The 17,532-nt window shown below is 42.1% G+C and overlaps 1 protein-coding gene across 5 annotated transcripts in view; it reads left to right on the forward strand.

Moving 5' to 3' along the window:
- STXBP1 (syntaxin binding protein 1) overlaps nucleotides 1-17,532 on the forward strand; it is a 78,591-nt gene that overhangs the window by 41,828 nt on the left and 19,231 nt on the right. For 3 of the 5 annotated variants that reach the window (XM_069476831.1, XM_069476828.1, XM_069476829.1), the window contains exons 3-11: nucleotides 621-702; nucleotides 5,665-5,741; nucleotides 6,621-6,699; nucleotides 8,181-8,284; nucleotides 9,986-10,134; nucleotides 12,041-12,125; nucleotides 12,902-13,032; nucleotides 14,719-14,826; nucleotides 15,886-15,946. In XM_069476831.1, coding sequence (XP_069332932.1) covers nucleotides 621-702; nucleotides 5,665-5,741; nucleotides 6,621-6,699; nucleotides 8,181-8,284; nucleotides 9,986-10,134; nucleotides 12,041-12,125; nucleotides 12,902-13,032; nucleotides 14,719-14,826; nucleotides 15,886-15,946 — 876 coding nt within the window. The remainder of the gene's footprint in view (nucleotides 1-620; nucleotides 703-5,664; nucleotides 5,742-6,620; nucleotides 6,700-8,180; nucleotides 8,285-9,985; nucleotides 10,135-12,040; nucleotides 12,126-12,901; nucleotides 13,033-14,718; nucleotides 14,827-15,885; nucleotides 15,947-17,532) is intronic. The other 2 variants (XM_069476830.1, XM_069476832.1) reach the window with 2 other exon arrangements.

Genomic DNA, 17,532 nt, shown 5'->3' on the forward strand with positions numbered 1-17,532 from the left:
TAAAGAAGGAGAAGAGAAATGGCATTTTTTAACTGCTGGCTTCCTTTCTCCACTGTGGGCTGAATGGAGATAGGAAACTGAAGAATTGCAGGTGTGAAGTTTTCAGACCAGGACTGGAATGTTCTTGTTCTTCCAGTTTGGACTGAGGTATACTATGATCCCATATGATGTGTGTGCTGGGGAAAGTACGAATCCTGATGTCTTCATGTGCCATACCATATGTGTGGACGCGCATACTCACTCTCCCTTTAAAAACAAGTTTATGCCCTCAAAAAATACTCACTAATATGACTGTCTCTGAGTGTTGGTGCTGTAGATGATTTTTTCCTTTCTTCTTTTGCATTTTAATGAGTATTTTCTTTATCATGGAAAATAAAAACAAATTTTTTATAAAGTTTATAAAATTAAGTCAAATTAGTGAGAAGAAACTCTAACTCCTACAAGGTTAGGTTTAGGAGTGGGAGGTAAAAGCAAGCACGTATCTCAGTGGGCTTCTGGTCCACAGGAAGTATTGTTTCTTCAATATTCTGCATTTCTGGAGCTCCTTTTGAAGACTCAATAAGCTAACGAGAGAATCCCAGCAGATACCATCAGCCATAAGCTGTTCCCTTTCCTTCCAGGTGTTGGTGGTGGATCAATTAAGCATGAGGATGCTCTCCTCCTGCTGCAAGATGACAGACATCATGACTGAGGGCATAACAAGTGAGCACAGTGTTCTCTCTGCACCTGCGTAGTACTTGTGCCTTCTCTCTGTGGTGGGCTTTGCTCTTTCCTATTGGTTATTATTACCTTTGACTTTGACTCCAGCAACCAGTATGGTAAGACTGTAAGCTCCTGAGGGAGACCTGAGGCCATCTTGTTTATCACTGAATCCTAGCACCTAATGCAGTGTTAGATGCTCATTAAATATCTGCTAGAGGAATGCTGGAAGAAAGGTTAAATCAAGAAAAAAAGTTACCCCACCCAACAGAAAAAAGTTCTGAGTAGACACTTAACAAAGGAAGAAGTCCAAGTGGTCAATAAATGCATGAAAATTGCCCACAGTCACTAGTGGTCAGGGAAGTGCAATTTAAACCAGAGTTAGATATTGCTATAGACTCAGCAGATTAGAGTATTTAAACTCTGATAATGCCAAGTGATGGTGAAGAGGTAAAGAAATCGAAATATGACAGAATGTCAGCTGGTACAGCAACCTTGAAAAACACTTAGCAGCAATGTCTAGTAAAGTTGAGGGTATGTGTGGCCTATGAGCCAGCAAGTGTGTAGTTAGGTGTGTGTCCTAGACAACCTCAGGTTTGTATGCCCAGGATACATGTGCAAGAATGTTCACAGAATGTTGTTCATAGGAACCTCGGATATGCAACAACCAAAACATCCATCAAGAGTAGAATGGTTAAGTAAATTGTGGTGTAGTTACACAGCAGAATACTATGCAGCAATGAAAGTAGACAGACTCTGACTACTCCCAGTAGCATGAATGAATCTGAGCAAAAGAAGCAAGATACAAAAGAGTACTTATAGTATGCTTTCATTTCTATAAAGTTCAAAACCAGGCAGAGCTAAGCTACATTGTTTTGGAATGCAGATGTAGACGGTAAAACTGTAAAAAGAAGAGGTCACCCTTTAAGTCAGGATGATGATTCTCTTTGGAGGGAAGAGAGGAAATTGGGATGAAGAAGGGGAGTGTAGGCTGGGGCGAGGGCATTTCTGTGGTGCTGACTGGGTTCTGTTTCTTAACTGGGGTGGTGCTTATATAGACATTTGTGTTATAGTTATTTATATATTTTTATTTTATTCACTTTTTGGAATGTATGTTATAATTTCGCAATAAATGGTTTTTCAAAAAGGTTATATCACCTGCTCAAAGTCCCTAGCCAGTGTCATACCTGAGACTTAGGACTCAGGCCTTCTGGCTTCTATTCCAGGGCTTTTACTCATATTTGTGTGTAACTCTAGTCTTACTTGGAGGCTTCTTTCAAGAAGGTTATGTATTTTCATTATTGAGACAGCACTGATTGAAAAACAATCTCTTTTGAGGTATTACTTCAAACAAGGAAGTTAACGTTGGGTGGAATATACCTGGTACGATGCACCTCTCAATTTTTTCCCTGGGGACAACTTTATATGATGTGTGGCTCACAGACTGTTGCTGGTCTTTGTCAGAATTATTACCATACCATAGTTAAAGAAGAAAAAAATGAGAAGGGTTGAGTTTTTCATTAAGCAAAATGAATTTAATTATTTAATTTTAAGATCTGCCCTTTATTGTAAGATTATATCTTTCCTACTATTTGGTGTTAAAATGTTCTTAAATTGTGAAAATATGGTGATAATATATTGTGGATTTTCCTGTTGAATAAATTCTATGTGAAAAAATGTATATGTAAAATTTTATTTTTGTACAGTCACAGCTTGGATGTGATTTCTTCATTTTTAAAAAGTAGACTTTATTTTTTAAAGCAGTTTTAGGTTCATAGCAAAATTGAGAGGAAGGTACAGAGATTTCCCATATACTCTCTGCCCTCACACGTGCATAGCCTCCCCCATTTTATCAATATCCCTCACCAGAATGGTACCTTTGTTACAACTGAGGAACCTACGTTGACACATCATTATAACCCAAAGACCATACATTAGGGTTCACTCTTGGTGTATGTTTTATGGATTTGAACAAATGTATAATGATATGTATCCACCATTACAGTAGCATACAGAGTAGTTTCACTGCACTAAAAATCCTCTGTGCTCTGCTTGTTCATTCTTTCTTTCCCCCTAATTCCTGACAAGCACTGATCTTTTCATTGTCTCTATAGTTTTGCCTTTTCCAATGTCAGTTGGAATCATACAGTATGTAGCCTTTTCAGATTGGCTTCTTTCACTTAGTAATATGCGTTTAAGTTTCCTTCATGTCTTAATAGCTCATTTCTTTCTTCATGCTGAATAGTATTCCAGTGTCTGGATATACCACAGTTTATCCATTCACCTGTTGAAGGACATCTTGGTTGCTTCCAGGTTTGAGCAATTATGAATAAAGCTGCTATAAGCATCCATATGCAGGTTTTGTGTGGACATAAGTTTTCAACTTCTTTGGGTAAATACCAAGGAGCAGAATTGCTGGATCATATAGTAAGCATATATTTAGTTTTGTAAGAAACTGGCAAACTGTCTTCCAAAGTTGCTGTACCATTTTGCGTTCCCACCAACAATGAATCAGAGTTCCTTTTGCTCTATATCCTCACCAACATTTGGTAGTGTCAGTGTTCTGCATTTTAGCTATTCAAATAGCGTGTAGTGGTATCTTATCGTTGTTTTAATTTGCATTTCCCTGTTGACATATGATGTGGAGCATCTTCATGTGCTTATTTGCCATCTTTGACATGTCTGTAAGGTCTTTGGCCCAGTTTTTAATTGGATCATTTGTTTTCTTATTGAGTTTTAAGAGTTTTTTGTATATTTTGGCTAATAGTCATATCTAAAAAGTTATTGCCAAACTCAAGATTATCTAGCTTTTATTTCATACTCTAAGAGTTTTATAGTTTTGCATTTTATATTTAGGTCTATGATCCATTTTGAGTTAATATTTGTGTCTCATGTCAGTGAGGAAATCTTCAAAAATAAAATTAAAAAGATAAGAATATTTGTGAAGGGTGTAAGGTATGTGCCCAGATTCATTTTGTTGCATGTGGATGTCCAGTTGATTCAGCATCATTTGTTGAAAAGATGATGTTTTCTCCATTGTATTGCCTTTGCCCCTTGTCAAAGATCAGCTGACTATTTTTATGTGGGCTGATTTCTGGGCTCTCTATTCTGTTCCATTGATCTATTTGTCTATATTTTATTTGGTACAATCACACCTTAGCTGTGATTCCTTCATTTTTAAAAACAAATTTAGGCCGGGCGCGGTGGCTCACGCCTGTAATCCTAGCACTCTGGGAGGCCGAGGTGGGCGGATCGTTTGAGCTCAGGAGTTCGAGACCAGCCTGAGCAAGAGCGAGACCCCATCTCTACTAAAAAGAGAAAGAAATTATATGGACAGCTAAAAATATATATAGAAAAAATTAGCCGGGCATGGTGGTGCATGCCTGTAGTCCCAGCTACTCGGGAGGCTGAGACAGGAGGATCCCTTGAGCTCAGGAGTTTGAGGTTGCTGTGAGCTAGGCTGACGCCACGGCACTCACTCTAGCCTGGGCAACAGAGAGAGACTCTGTCTCAAAAAAAAAAAAAAAAAAAAAACAAATTCAGTTTATTTATCACCAGGAGCATAGTCCTGTAAATGGAGTACACAATTTTTGCTGTGACTTTCATGTCATTCAGTGATCCAAGTCAGTTTTAAGACTAGGCTTGCTCCTATTTTGAGTTTACAAAGTTACTTTCTTCATTGAATTTTTTAAGCTATGTTTTTCTCTATCACAGCAAAAAGGAAAAAAGAAAAAAGCCAAATGGAGCTAACAAAGTTCCAACAAAGAAGCAGCAATGCCCTGTCCCACTCTGTCTCCCCATCCCCTGGGGTCAGGCACCCTAGAGGCAGCCATCTTGCTTTCTTCTGGTTATCTTTTTAATATTTCTAGATAAATGCTTATATTATTATCTCACGATTCATCAGTATTAGATGTTATCTATTGACTTCCTATGGGAGATGAGGATTCACATTCCCCCACTACACATAGACTCTTTCCTACTCTTTGAGGGTGGTTTTTGAGAAATGTCTTTATGTTTCTTAAAATGTACCCTAAAAAAGCAAAATTAAAAAGTTAGCAGTCCTATGTTGAAGCCCCAAAACATTTTTGGGGGGAGCATTAAGTGGCCTACGAAATTAAAAAATCTATAACCACTAGTAAGGTTGGTTGGGAGATTTTGATATTAATTTGAACATTATTCAGTGTAAAAGTCTTTCTAAATGTTACAAGGGATACTTCTAAAGGAATGCTTTTATTTACTTAAATCATCTGCATAGGAAATATGGCACCTGTATAATTGTACTGCCCCCTCGCCCCCTCCATGCCAGAGGTCAGTGCAGCATGGATAACGCATTCTAAGCATGACAGGTGACTAGTAAGATGATAATTCTCCCCAAAGCTGTTCTTTTCCAGGTGAAGTTGCCGACATAACCATAAAAGAAACAAGGAAACCAAAAGCCCATGGTCTGCTTTAACAAAATATAATATTTAATCTTTGAACTATTGAGAGAAGCAGTATTGTGTAGAGGATATTCTTGGAATGTCTTCACTTGATACGCAGGAAAGTGATAAAACTATCCAATTGTCGATAAATAAACCCAACATGGAAATTCTAAAGGAATTGGGATTATTTAGGACAGATGAGAAAAAGCTGAAGGAAGAGGCAAAGGAACACGTTCTGGACAGAATTAGGTAGCATTTTCTGTTTTCTCTTAGAAGAGATCAAGGAATTTACTTAAACTGAAATGGGAAGTGGGAAATATTTAGCATGATAAGATTGAAGGCTTTCCTAACTTTGTAAGCATAGTGAGACAGTGGATTTCACTCCCGAGGAATGTGGTAACTTTAGGGAAGGGGTAAATGATTCTTTTCCCCCACTGTAGATATTTATCTGTGCCGGTCTGAAGGTACCTTTGTCTATATTGCTTCTGGTTTTATGATCACCAGTCATGTTTTCTTATTCACTATGGGGTGTTTTGTTGTCCAGTTGTGGAAGATATCAACAAGCGCAGAGAACCACTCCCCAGCCTGGAGGCTGTGTATCTCATCACTCCATCTGAGAAGGTAAATCTGCCACCAGAGAACTTTGGCTAAGGTTAGATGTGCTCACTTGGGATCTATGTAGCACAGAGTGCCTGACATTTCTAGGTTAAGCACGCATTTAACACACTGCTCTGTTTAAGCATGCAATCTACGAACGGGGTGGGGGAGGGGTGTTTGTGCAGTGAGAAGTGAAGAGTATTAAGCCTTCTGAAATACAACTGCTGTGCCGAAAGCCAGAGCCTGTGTTCCGTGGCCCTAGGTCATTCTAGTTTTCCCCCTTGCATTGTCTCCTCAGGTAGGAGAGCCGCTCTATCTAATTAGTAATCTACCTCCAGACTTTGGTATGTTATGCTTTCAGGTTTATTTCATCACCATTCAGTTAGTGTTCAAATTTACCTGTCTTATAATTTTGGGGGGTTGATTCAAATTACCATCCAAATAAGGTCACCTCCTTGGGTGATACTAATAATTGTCTTAGGTCTCTTAATTTATATAAATTTTCACACTTTCTTTTCACTTTTGAAAACTGGCTTAGGAGTTTCTGCAGATGAACTAAGTTGCCAGAACTTTATCAATATGAATCTCCTGAAAAGTTTCTGGCCAGTTTCCTTTTTTGTGGGTCTCTTCTTAGGCAGCCATTACAGTGGCTCCAAAGAACTAATACTGTCATTCTGGAATGAGCTAAGGAGGCTTTTGTTCATCTAAACTCTGAAATAATCCTAATTTTAAGTCCTTAGAACTTGGTTATGGCTGAATATGAATATTAGAATTATACATCAAAACTTCCCCTGCTGTTTTGTGCAAGTAGCTTGAAGGCAGCTTGGATTTAACTCAGTTCAGATACAGGTCCCATTTGCTTCAGATGGGGGTTCAGGTCCCTCTTTTTTTCTCTGTCCACAGTCTGTCCACTCTCTCATCAGTGACTTTAAGGACCCACCAACTGCTAAATATCGGGCTGCACATGTCTTCTTCACTGACTGTAAGTACAGCTATGAGCTGCCCCGTCCCAGGCCAGGTTAGCAGTTCTGCACAGCTGGGCTGAGCCAAGACCAAGGCGGATCAGTAAGGAAGAAATGGGTTATTACCACGCTTGTTCTGGTCTTCTGTTTTCGCTTCAGAAGATAAATTGCATAAGAGACAAAAATAAATGCACACAAATACAAACCTACTAGATCATGCAGTCCTTCCTGCTGAAAAGTAGCACACCAGGCACCTCTGCTAAGGACTAAAGGGCTGAACGCTGAGAAGAATCTTCCTGATGCTTGCCTTGGTGTTTCATTGTATAGACTTCCAGATATCACTATAAACTGTAGGGTATTTCCATCAAGTTCTCAACTACAAAGATACTCCAATTCAGTGGTATTTGTATTATACCTGAATCATTGCCCTGGAATTAGTTTTCTTATTTCATGGGAGTTTTGTGCATGGATCCTACTGGAGAAGCAGAGAGATGAGTTGACCTGGACAGATACAGTGTAAAACAATAAGGGCACCAGTGTTCTTCTCTCTAGGGATGACCCCCTACAACACTCACCACTGAGAAAATGGAAAGGGTCTAGCAAAGAATAATTTTACAGTATTTGAATATGCGTGACCAAGAGAGCAGGTAGATGATGTTAATAATACTGATCCAATAACATGTTTCTGGGAACCTGAAGCCATTTGTTTGGCCCAGGAGAAGCACTACAAATCGTGGTTCCCCTACCACGTGGGCCTCTCCTGTAGCTGAGCTTCTTAGAGGTTCTGGGAGAAATGCCTGTGTCACATTGCCCAGTGATTTATTTTCTGTTTTATTTCATTTATCATTAATGTGTTAGATGTGTGGTATTTATTTATATTAAAGGCCTTTACCTTATTCCTTTTTACTCTCTTCTGGTTTTTGTCTTTCCTTTCCTTGGTATCAGAAGATAGTTTTGATGAGCTCTTAGTATCTCAATCTTTATTGCCATTTGTTTCTGTTATATGTTGAAGGCCATGCAGGTGGTTTTATATTCCTCTTATACTGTAGAGGTATTAGGTATTTTAGGATGGGATGAACTTTCTAGTTGCCTTCTAAAAATCCTAATAAAGGCTGGGCACGTTGGCTCACACCTGTAATCCTAGCACTCTGGGAGGCCGAGGTGGGAGAATCACTTGAGGTGAAGAGTTTGAGACCAGCCGGAACAAGAGCAAGACCCCCATCTCTACTAAAAATGGAAAAAACTTAGTCGAGCATGGTGATGTGTGTCTGTAGTCCCAGCTACTCAGGAGGCTGAGGCAGGAGGAACAGTTGAGCCCAGGAGTTTGAGGTTGCAGTGAGCTATAATGATGCCACTGCACTCTAGCTGGGGCAACAGAGCAAGACTGTGTCTGAACAAAAAAATTCTAATAAAATAAAGAATCTACTGGACATGTGCAGCTGTTAAATAAACCAGCAAATGGACAGGAAAGCCAACTAACTGCCTTTTGTCATTCTTGCAGCTTGTCCAGATGCCCTGTTTAATGAGCTGGTAAAATCCCGAGCAGCAAAAGTCATCAAAACTCTGACGGAAATCAACATTGCATTTCTCCCATATGAATCCCAGGTGAGGCTGAGTAGGCGTTGCATAGAAAGTCTACATTGTGGTTATTCTATCAGGAAGCCTGAGAGGGTGGGGCAGAGTGTAATAAAGAGAATGGGGGAGGGAAGGTATGGTATTCTCAATTGCCAAATGAGGGGTTGTACGTGGATGTTTATTTAATGGAAATAGTATTCTGTAGGGTCTGCCTTCATCTTACTCTCCAGTTATTTCTGACTTTCTATCAGCCATTGTGCCTTCCTTTGTGTGTATTTCATCCTTGCTCTCTGTGTTCACTCCTATCGGCTGATTCCTTGAGTAATCAAAAGTAGCCAATGCAAAAAGAGCACAGAAGGAGAGAGGGAAGGGACCAGAAACATCCCATCTGCTGCAAAGGAGGCTGTTTTTATGTGGAGATAACCTCAGCTTGTCATGTGCTGAGAGAGCAGATGGTGCCTTCGTCATTAGCTGTTAACACTTCCAGTGCCAAATGCCTCGGCAGCAAAGCTCTCCCTTTGGAAAAAAACAAAGTTGTTAAACCAATAAAGGTGAAGCTGATTGTGAGAGAATATACAAAATTTATGTTAGTATTTTAAGATTTGTTAAATATCTTTTCCTAACAAAGAAACAAAAATAACAGGACTTTTATGCATTTTGTGGAGCTAAAAGATTATTGTGGAATGTTGGATCTTCATAGATCAACTTCTAGACACCAGACAGTGACCTATTCTTAGAAAAGGAGGATGGAAAAGATACTGTGAACATTAAGACAGTCTCTTTCCCTTCTCACTGGGCCTAAAACCTGTTTTCTTCTTGAGGGCAGAAGTTTTTTTTTCCTCTGTGTATTCCATCCCCACCTGGATTGAACAAAATCCAGCTTTAACACATCCAACCACATTATATTTCAGAAATTTTAAGGAAGTATTATAATGGACTCTTTTTTTAAAATATCAGGTTTTTTAGATATCAAGGTAGTTTACATAAATGAGAACTTGAGAGAATACTGATAGCTGGTAGACTCAGTAGTTTAATAGGGAATTTTAAACTTCCAGAACTTTCCAAAAAAAAAAAAAAAAAAGAAGAAGAAAGGAAAAATACCTTAGAACATAGTACTGAGGACAGGATATTATTAAATCTATAAAAAGCTCCTTTATTTGCTCATAGTCACAGCACAGTATCTGGCTTGTTCCTTATTTATTAAAAACTAAGCTTACAACGGCCTGTGTAATCTTACGCTAATCTCCTCTCCTGCTGTGCTCCCGGCCTCATCACTGTTCACCACACACCCTAGATACACGCTCTCCTGAGGTCCCTGGGGCTGCCCATTCCCTCTCCGTGGAAGTCCCCTGCTGGTGATAAATGCCTTAACCTCCCTCAAGCCCTTGCTCAGAAGTCACCTTCTCAAGCAGTCCTAGTGTCCTCCCTATCCAGCCCTCCTGAGCATTCTTCCCCCTGCTCTGTTACTTTTTCATGTACTTACCCATTTCTCAATACCACACAATTTTCTTTTCATTATGTTTATTGTATGCCTTCTCCTACTAGATTGCAAACTCCTTGAGAACAGGGATGTTTTGGTCACTAATAGTTCCCGAATGTTTAGCACATTGCCTGGCATGTGGCAGGCACCCGGCACATATTTGTAGAATAAACAGGAACGTGTCCTGTAGACTCGCTACCAGGGCTGGAGAATACTCCAGCAGTTCACCATATATATTTTCTTCTCCTCAGGTGTATTCCTTGGACTCTGCTGACTCTTTCCAAAGCTTCTACAGTCCCCACAAGGCTCAGATGAAGAACCCCATACTGGAGCGTCTGGCAGAGCAGATTGCAACTCTGTGTGCCACCCTGAAGGAGTACCCTGCAGTGCGGTATCGGGGGTAAGGCAGGGCACCAGTCGGCCTCAGGTGGCATCCCATGTGTACCCCGAGTGATGGAGCTGGCCCAGACCCTTCTTTTGGCCTTAAGGTTCCTCTGGCAGTTATCTCAAGAGGGTCAAGATTTGCGAGTCCCTCGCTTAAAATTATTCTTTCAATGGTTTTGTTAACCTTTTAAATTTTATAGTGAAATATAAAAATATATATAAGAAAGAGCATAAATATATATATTCAGTATTAAATAACTAAAATGTGAACCCCTACATAACTGCAATCAGCTTTCATAGTTTTTAATCTCTTCCTAACTTTTAAAAACAAATATCATCTTTGCAAAAGATATTTCAGAATAAGATAAACTGTAAAGAGAATAATTCCCTAAAAGATATATTCCTCAGACTTTATAAAGTCATTCACTCCTCACTTGCTTGCTATGTGCTGAGTGCTGGGGGACTTGAAGCTGAAGACACAGCCCCTGATCTGAGAGCGTTGGTAAGACAGGCATCCCTACATTTGTGTGCATGAGAGATGAGTACCTATGACCTTGACTCTGAGACAGGCCAGGCCAAGTGCCTTTGGGTACCCAAAGTAGGGGGAGGGCCCTTCAGCTGAGAATGAGTAATAGCTTCAGATTAGAGGTGACAATAGGCTGGGCATGGTGGTTGACAACTGTAATCCTAACACTCTGGGAGGCCAAGGCAGGAGGATCACTTGAGGTCAGGAGGTCGAAACCAGCCTGAGCAGAGTGAGACCCCATCTCTTAAAAAAAAAAAAAATAGAGGTAACAATAGACCAGTGGAGGAGGGAGGGGATGGCATTTTGTGTGGACATTTGGCTCCTGCCATTGGTATGAGCAAAGCTTAGAGTTGGGAAACAAACGGCAGTTTGGGACTGGTAGTCCAGCATAATATATGTGTAGAGCAGTGGAGTGAGATGAGATTTAGGAGGCCTCGAATGCCAGGTTTGGGATTATGTCCTTCAGTGGTTAGCACGGCAGGGGGAGCACAGGGCCCGGACGGAGTGATGGAAGTGGGCTGGACAGGTGAGGATGGGATCCACAAGAGTGCGAAGGTAGACTCGGCCCAACTTGGGAACTGCAGACAGATTGAGGGTAGGGCAGGAAGGGTTAGGGCAGGAAGGGTTATGGCTGCCAAGGTATCAAGCTGAGGTGACCAGTAGCACGGTGGTACCGGGATCATGTGCTGTACCCAGCCCATTGCTTCATTGCTTGTGGGAACTCATAGCTGTAGAAAAACACCTCCCTGTGGCTGCCCCAGAGCCCGGCCTCCCTCCATTGTTGGTACTCACTGACAAAAGCCTGATGGCACTTAAGAAATGGGGCCCAGGTGGTATCTCCTGGCCAAGGGTGGGAGCCCAGGCTGCGTGCCGAGGCTGGCCAGGTGGCAGGCAGCACCTGCCCATCGCGTCAAGTCGGGTGGGGCCCAGGGAGCACTGTCAGTCTTGGCCATGGGGAATGGTTCAAAGGTTCTCATATTGTTCTGGTTGTGCCAGATGGGATGTCACTTGCCAACAAAACAAGACCCAAGGGAATGTGAATTGAGAGGAGTAAGAGTCATATGGGTCAGGCTCAGAGCCCTGGTCCTGGGAGAAGGGTGAATGGTCAGGGCCTCTGCCGAAGGGTTTATCGGAAGCTGCTTGGAAAGACTACTTCTGTTTCCATTTAGATGATTAAAAAAAAAAGTATAAGAAATCATTTATATTCAAGGCACTGAGCTAAGTATTTTATTTAGCTTTTCCTTTTTAATTACATGTGATATACAAATGTATTCTCATTGTAACTAACACAGATGATGCTCGTGTCTCCCCTAACGTCCCTGCACTGTCCCAGGGGCAGTCAGTGCCCTTTTGGGGTACATGGGTGGTTCAGGCTGTGTCACTTCTCCTTTGTCAGGGAATACAAGGACAATGCCTTGCTGGCTCAGCTAATTCAGGACAAACTCGACGCCTATAAAGCTGATGACCCAACAATGGGGGAGGTAAGTCTGGCTTGGACCACATGGTTCTCTTACCAAGGGACACCATTTGTGTGACAGTCCAGAGGACAGCTCAGTTCTGTTGCTCACGGAGCAAACGTGGGTGCTGCTGTGCCTGAAGATTGGCTCAAGTGAAATGCCCAAAGCCCCTGGGGCAGGGTTGTTCAGTATAGCTGGGGTGACCAAGCTGTTTCTGTTTCCCAGTTTTGGCTCTGAACGTCCCAGGTCCTGGGAAACCCCCAGGAGTACAATAGCAAAACCAGAAAGTTGACATTGGTAGCATCTCCAGACCTCATTCAGATTTTACTAGTTTTTCAATGTACTCTGTGTGTGTACAGTTCTGTGCAATTTTATCACATGTATAGGTGAGTGTAACCACCACTGCAGTCAAGATACAGAGCTGTTCCATCACTACCTTGGTTTTCAAACTGAAAGTCCAGGGTCCTGGGAACACCTTCGGCCCCAGGCACACTGCGTGGTTGGTCATCCCATTTGTAGTTGAACCTGGGAAGTGCTCTTCTGCATAAACTCACTTCAGCTCCTAGTGCAGTTTCAGATCTGCTTCAGAGTGCTCTTGTTATGAAATAGAAACACTGGAGTCTCACATGGTATTTATTGGTGTTCTTATCAAGCAGTATATAGGCTATGCCGTGCTGTTTTAGTAGGTTTGCACCTCAGAGTTTGCTTCCAGCTGCCCTCTTTTACAAGAGGGCTTCCAGTAGGTGGAGAAATTGTAGTTGTCAGGGTGGCTGGTGAGGCATCTGCCTGTTTCCCCCCAGGGCCCAGACAAGGCGCGCTCCCAGCTCCTGATCCTGGACCGAGGCTTTGACCCCAGCTCCCCTGTGCTTCATGAGTTGACTTTTCAGGCTATGAGTTACGATCTGCTGCCTATTGAAAATGATGTATACAAGTAAGTATAATGTCACAGACCCCGAAGGGACTGCAGCTTTGCAAATGAACCCAAAACACCTCTAGCTTAAGAAAGCTAGGAAAAGTGGTATATTGATACAGTCTTGAGAATAAGTCTCTAAGTTTTTCTGTGAGTTTCCCAAATCCACCTGGCATTTCTAGATGGGAACTCATGCCCCTTTTAGGGAGGATAAGAACTTTAGATCTTTAGCTCCCAGCTCACAGTCATCTCAGTTCATAACCTGCTTGGATATGTTAGTATGTTGATTTTTTTTGTGTGTGTATCTTAGAGTTGAAACTTAATTATCATGAAATATGATGATAGGCTGGGTGAGGTTTATCATACCTGTAATCTGAGCATTTGGGAGGCGGAGGCAGGAGGATCCCTTGAGGCCAGGAGTTTGAGACCAGCCCGGGCAACATAGTGAGACCCCGTCTCTACCAAAAATTTAAAAAATTAGCCAGGCATGGTGGTGCATGCCTATAGTCCCAGCTACTTGGGAGGCTGAGACAGGAGGATCACTTGAGCCCAGGAATTCATGGCTGCAGTGAGCTATGATCACATCACTGCACTCCAGCCTGGATGACAGAGCAAGTCCCTGTCTCTAAAAAGAGAAAAGAGGCCGGGCGTGGTGGCTCACGCCTGTAATCCTAGCTCTCTGGGAGGCCGAGGTGGGCGGATCGTTTGAGATCAGGGGTTCGAGACCAGCCTGAGCAAGAGCGAGACCCCATCTCTACTAAAAATAGAAAGAAATTATATGGACAGCTAAAAATATATACAGAAAAAATTAGCCGGGCATGGTGGTGCATGCCTGTAGTCCCAGCTACTCGGGAGGCTGAGACAGGAGGATCGCTTGAGCCCAGGAGTTTGAGGTTGCTGTGAGCTAGGCTGATGCCATGGCACTCACTCTAGCCTGGGCAACAGAGTGAGACTCTGTCTCAAAAAAAAAAAAAAAAGAATAAAAAGAGAAAAGAAATATGATGATAAAATATACCAACAGGAGTTTCTTTGCAGAGAAGCTGTTTTCCTCATTATAAAAAATATTTTTCTTGGTAACAATCATCAGAAACTCAGTTTCTAAAAACCAGTTTTTCCTTTTGTGGAACCAAATATTGTGTGAGAACAGATATTGTTCTCATTTATTTTATAATATTAATCATAAAGATAGTGTTTTCAAAATGAAGATTCTAAAAATATGAGTGAATCTCAGCTATTCTCCCTGTTGGTGCCTGTAATTCTTGCTTCCTCCAGCTGTTCATGACTTCACATGTAACAGTACGCTGAGGGCCTATTGCAAGTAGCTGCCAGAAGCTCTTTAGGTACCACACATCTGAGGATGGCATCCCAGTCTCTTCCCGGAGAGAGACAAATAGGATTCTTGCCTTTCTCCTGTAAGTAACTGTAGACCCACATACAACCTGACTGCTTGCTCTGTACCAGGTGGCTCAGGTGGAGCTTTTATCAGCCGACCCTGAGGATTTTAAGACAGAATTTCAAGTTGGTTGCCTTTGATTAGAGCTTTGAGTCCCTCCTGCCCAAGGAATTGCAGCCCATGTCAGTGCTGACACAGCAGACCTGAGCGACTCATCAGCTGGAGCTGAGGGCTGTGACCTGCTGTTGTTATAAGGGGGTCCTATGAATGCTGTGGGGACAGTGTGCTTCACCTGAGTCCGGTCTCCTCTCTAGGTACGAGACAAGCGGCATCGGAGAGGCACGGGTGAAGGAAGTGCTGCTGGACGAGGACGACGACCTGTGGATAGCGCTGCGCCACAAGCACATCGCGGAGGTGTCCCAGTAAGAGCCCCTTCCTCACCCTTCTCCTCAGTTGCTGTTACGATGGGTGCACGCTAGGTGACTTGGGGAAGCTCATCAGAGGGTGATTTTGTTTCCTTGACAGAGTCACAGTGTGCTAGCCAATAGTGATAAATCCCTTCTGTTCTCTGAGCTTGAGCTACTCCAGCTTCATGAAATTAGGAAATCCATTCTGTGTTAGGGTTGCTTTTAGAATTCTTGGAAAGCATGTGTCTCTCTCAGAAAAATGCTTACTAAGCGTAAACATTCAAAGCCACTTTATTCCATTGAAAGATCCAGACACCACCGCATATAAGTGGACTTTATTTTCTATAGCTGGTATGCAGTCTTTCCCGTGTCTTACCTACAGTTTCTGAACTAGAGCTGTTGTCTACATACTGAACAATACCTTGCCCTGAAAATGTTTCAGAATGTCTCTAATATTTAAACATTGTTTTAAGACCTTTAAAAGCAGATAACAATTCTGCTTTTTCAGAAAGACACATTATGTTAGATTGAGTTGGTGATATCCTCAGGAAATTCATAAGGAAGAGTAAGAAAATGACGCAGCCCTAGTTAGTTCTTGCTGTTGAAAGAAGTGGTCTCCAAACTCTTTTGACCACTCAACTTTAAAAAGTAACCCACATTTCCCATAATTAAATGTACTTAGGAATTAAATATATGTTTTATTGTACTAATATATGTATTTACAATGCACATATATATTTGTGTATTTTTTAAACATAAATTATGCACATTCAAATAAATTTGAAAAGAACAAGATAAAAGAAACATAAATAGCTGTTCCAATATTTTCTTCCTCTTTTCTCTTGAATCATCTGCTGGTACACCCCACTCTGGAGATCACTGGTTTAGAATATTAATTACAAAAACAATGTATCTCTCTTCTCTTAGAAAATCACTTTAAATGCACACTTACTGGCAGGAAAAGTCATCACATATTCCATGTTCTAAAGGAAGAACACTGCGTGGCTTACGTAGCATCCATAGCAAGGCCCTTGGTGCTGCTGTGGAACTTGGCTGCCTCCTTTTATTTTCCAGGGAAGTCACCCGGTCTCTGAAAGATTTTTCTTCTAGCAAGAGAATGAATACTGGAGATAAGGTAAGCCCGTGCCAATGCCTAAATGCTTTTTCTCACTGAGAGCAGGAAAAAATCGCCTGGGTATAGGACTCATGAGTTAGTAAGGTTATATTTCTCTCTCCAGTTAATACCATTTTGTCTTATTTTTACATTTAAGATTCAGATCTGGAGGCCCCATCTTTTGATATTTTAGAGAGCTGCTTTTTGTTACTCTGAGAATTAATGTTTACTGTTGTGGATCATGATTCATTTTAAGCCAAAAGAACTGTAAGACCTTTTTTTAGCTTGTGGTGGAGTTAGACTTCATAACCTCCCTTACCCAGGCCTCTCCTTCTCCTGACTGTTTACCAGAGGTGGCATACCCATCTTAATCAAGGGAGGTGGACTTGCCAAAATGCAGCTCTGGTTGCATTACTCCCATGCTTAAATCCATTTAATCACTTCTGGTTCCGGTCACACAGACACCCCGCCACTACTTCCAAGGCCCAGGTCCTCAGGCCCCCCCCGGGCACCTCTCTGGTCTCACCTCTGCCTCCCTCCTTGCCCAGCCTCCTTGCTCCAGCCTCAGGCCTTGCCAGGTTCTTTGGCTTAGGCATTGTGTCCTCTGGAAACATTCCCTGGCCCCTCCCTTTACTCGCTAGGTGCCTTTGCCCTGTGCACCCACACCATCTGGCGAATGCCCTGAGAGAGCCCCAGTCTCCTTTACAATGCTTTGTTTGTCTGGCTACTCTGCTAGATGTTAAGCTCCATGAAGCAGAAATTCTTTTTTTTTTTTTTTCTTTACTTTTTGTCCTTGTATCTCTAGCACCCAGCACCTAATAGTGCCTGGCATGTAGTAGTAATTCAATACATTCTTGTTGGGTAAACGAATGGGATTAGATGATTACACAGAAAGTAAACAGACCCATTTCACCTGTTGCAGTGCAGATTCCAGCCTTCTCTGACCTCCCTGTGTTCTACCTGTCTGCACAACGACAGCCTTTCTGCCGGCAGGAAATGCAGACTTGTTACCCAGACTGCTTGATGTGAGGATACAGGAAAACAGTGTATAGAAGAAAAATATTTTTTTTCATTAGCAGGAATTAGGCTCTCAACAACTTTTTTTTTTTTTTTTTTTGGAGACAGAGTCTCGCTCTGTTACCCAGGCTAGAGTGCCGTGGCGTCAGCCTACCTCACAGCAACCTCAAACCCCTGGGCTCAAGCGATCCTTCTGCCTCAGCCTCCTGAGTAGCTGGGACCACAGGCATGCACCACCATGCCCGGCTAATTTTTTTCTATATGTATTTTTAGCTGTCCAGATCATTTCTTTCTTTTTTTTTTTTTTAGTAGAGACGGGGGTCTCACTCTTGCTCAGGCTGGTCTCGAACTCCTGACCTTGATGATCCTCCCGCCTCGGCCTCCCAAAGTGCTAGGATTACAGGCATGAGCCACCGCGCCCGGCCTCAACAACTTTTTAGTCCAGTTTGAATAGAATAAAACATACGTGCTAGAGATTTCAGAGTTCAGCTCCCAACACGTAAGGCAATCATGGTATTTGGATCAAAAATTTTTTGAGCCATAGGCCTGGAAATCTAAACACACGTGATCTTGTGTTTCACAGATTCATT

This window comes from Eulemur rufifrons, chromosome 7 (genome assembly GCF_041146395.1).
Source record: "Eulemur rufifrons isolate Redbay chromosome 7, OSU_ERuf_1, whole genome shotgun sequence".
Classification (NCBI taxonomy): domain Eukaryota; kingdom Metazoa; phylum Chordata; class Mammalia; order Primates; family Lemuridae; genus Eulemur; species Eulemur rufifrons.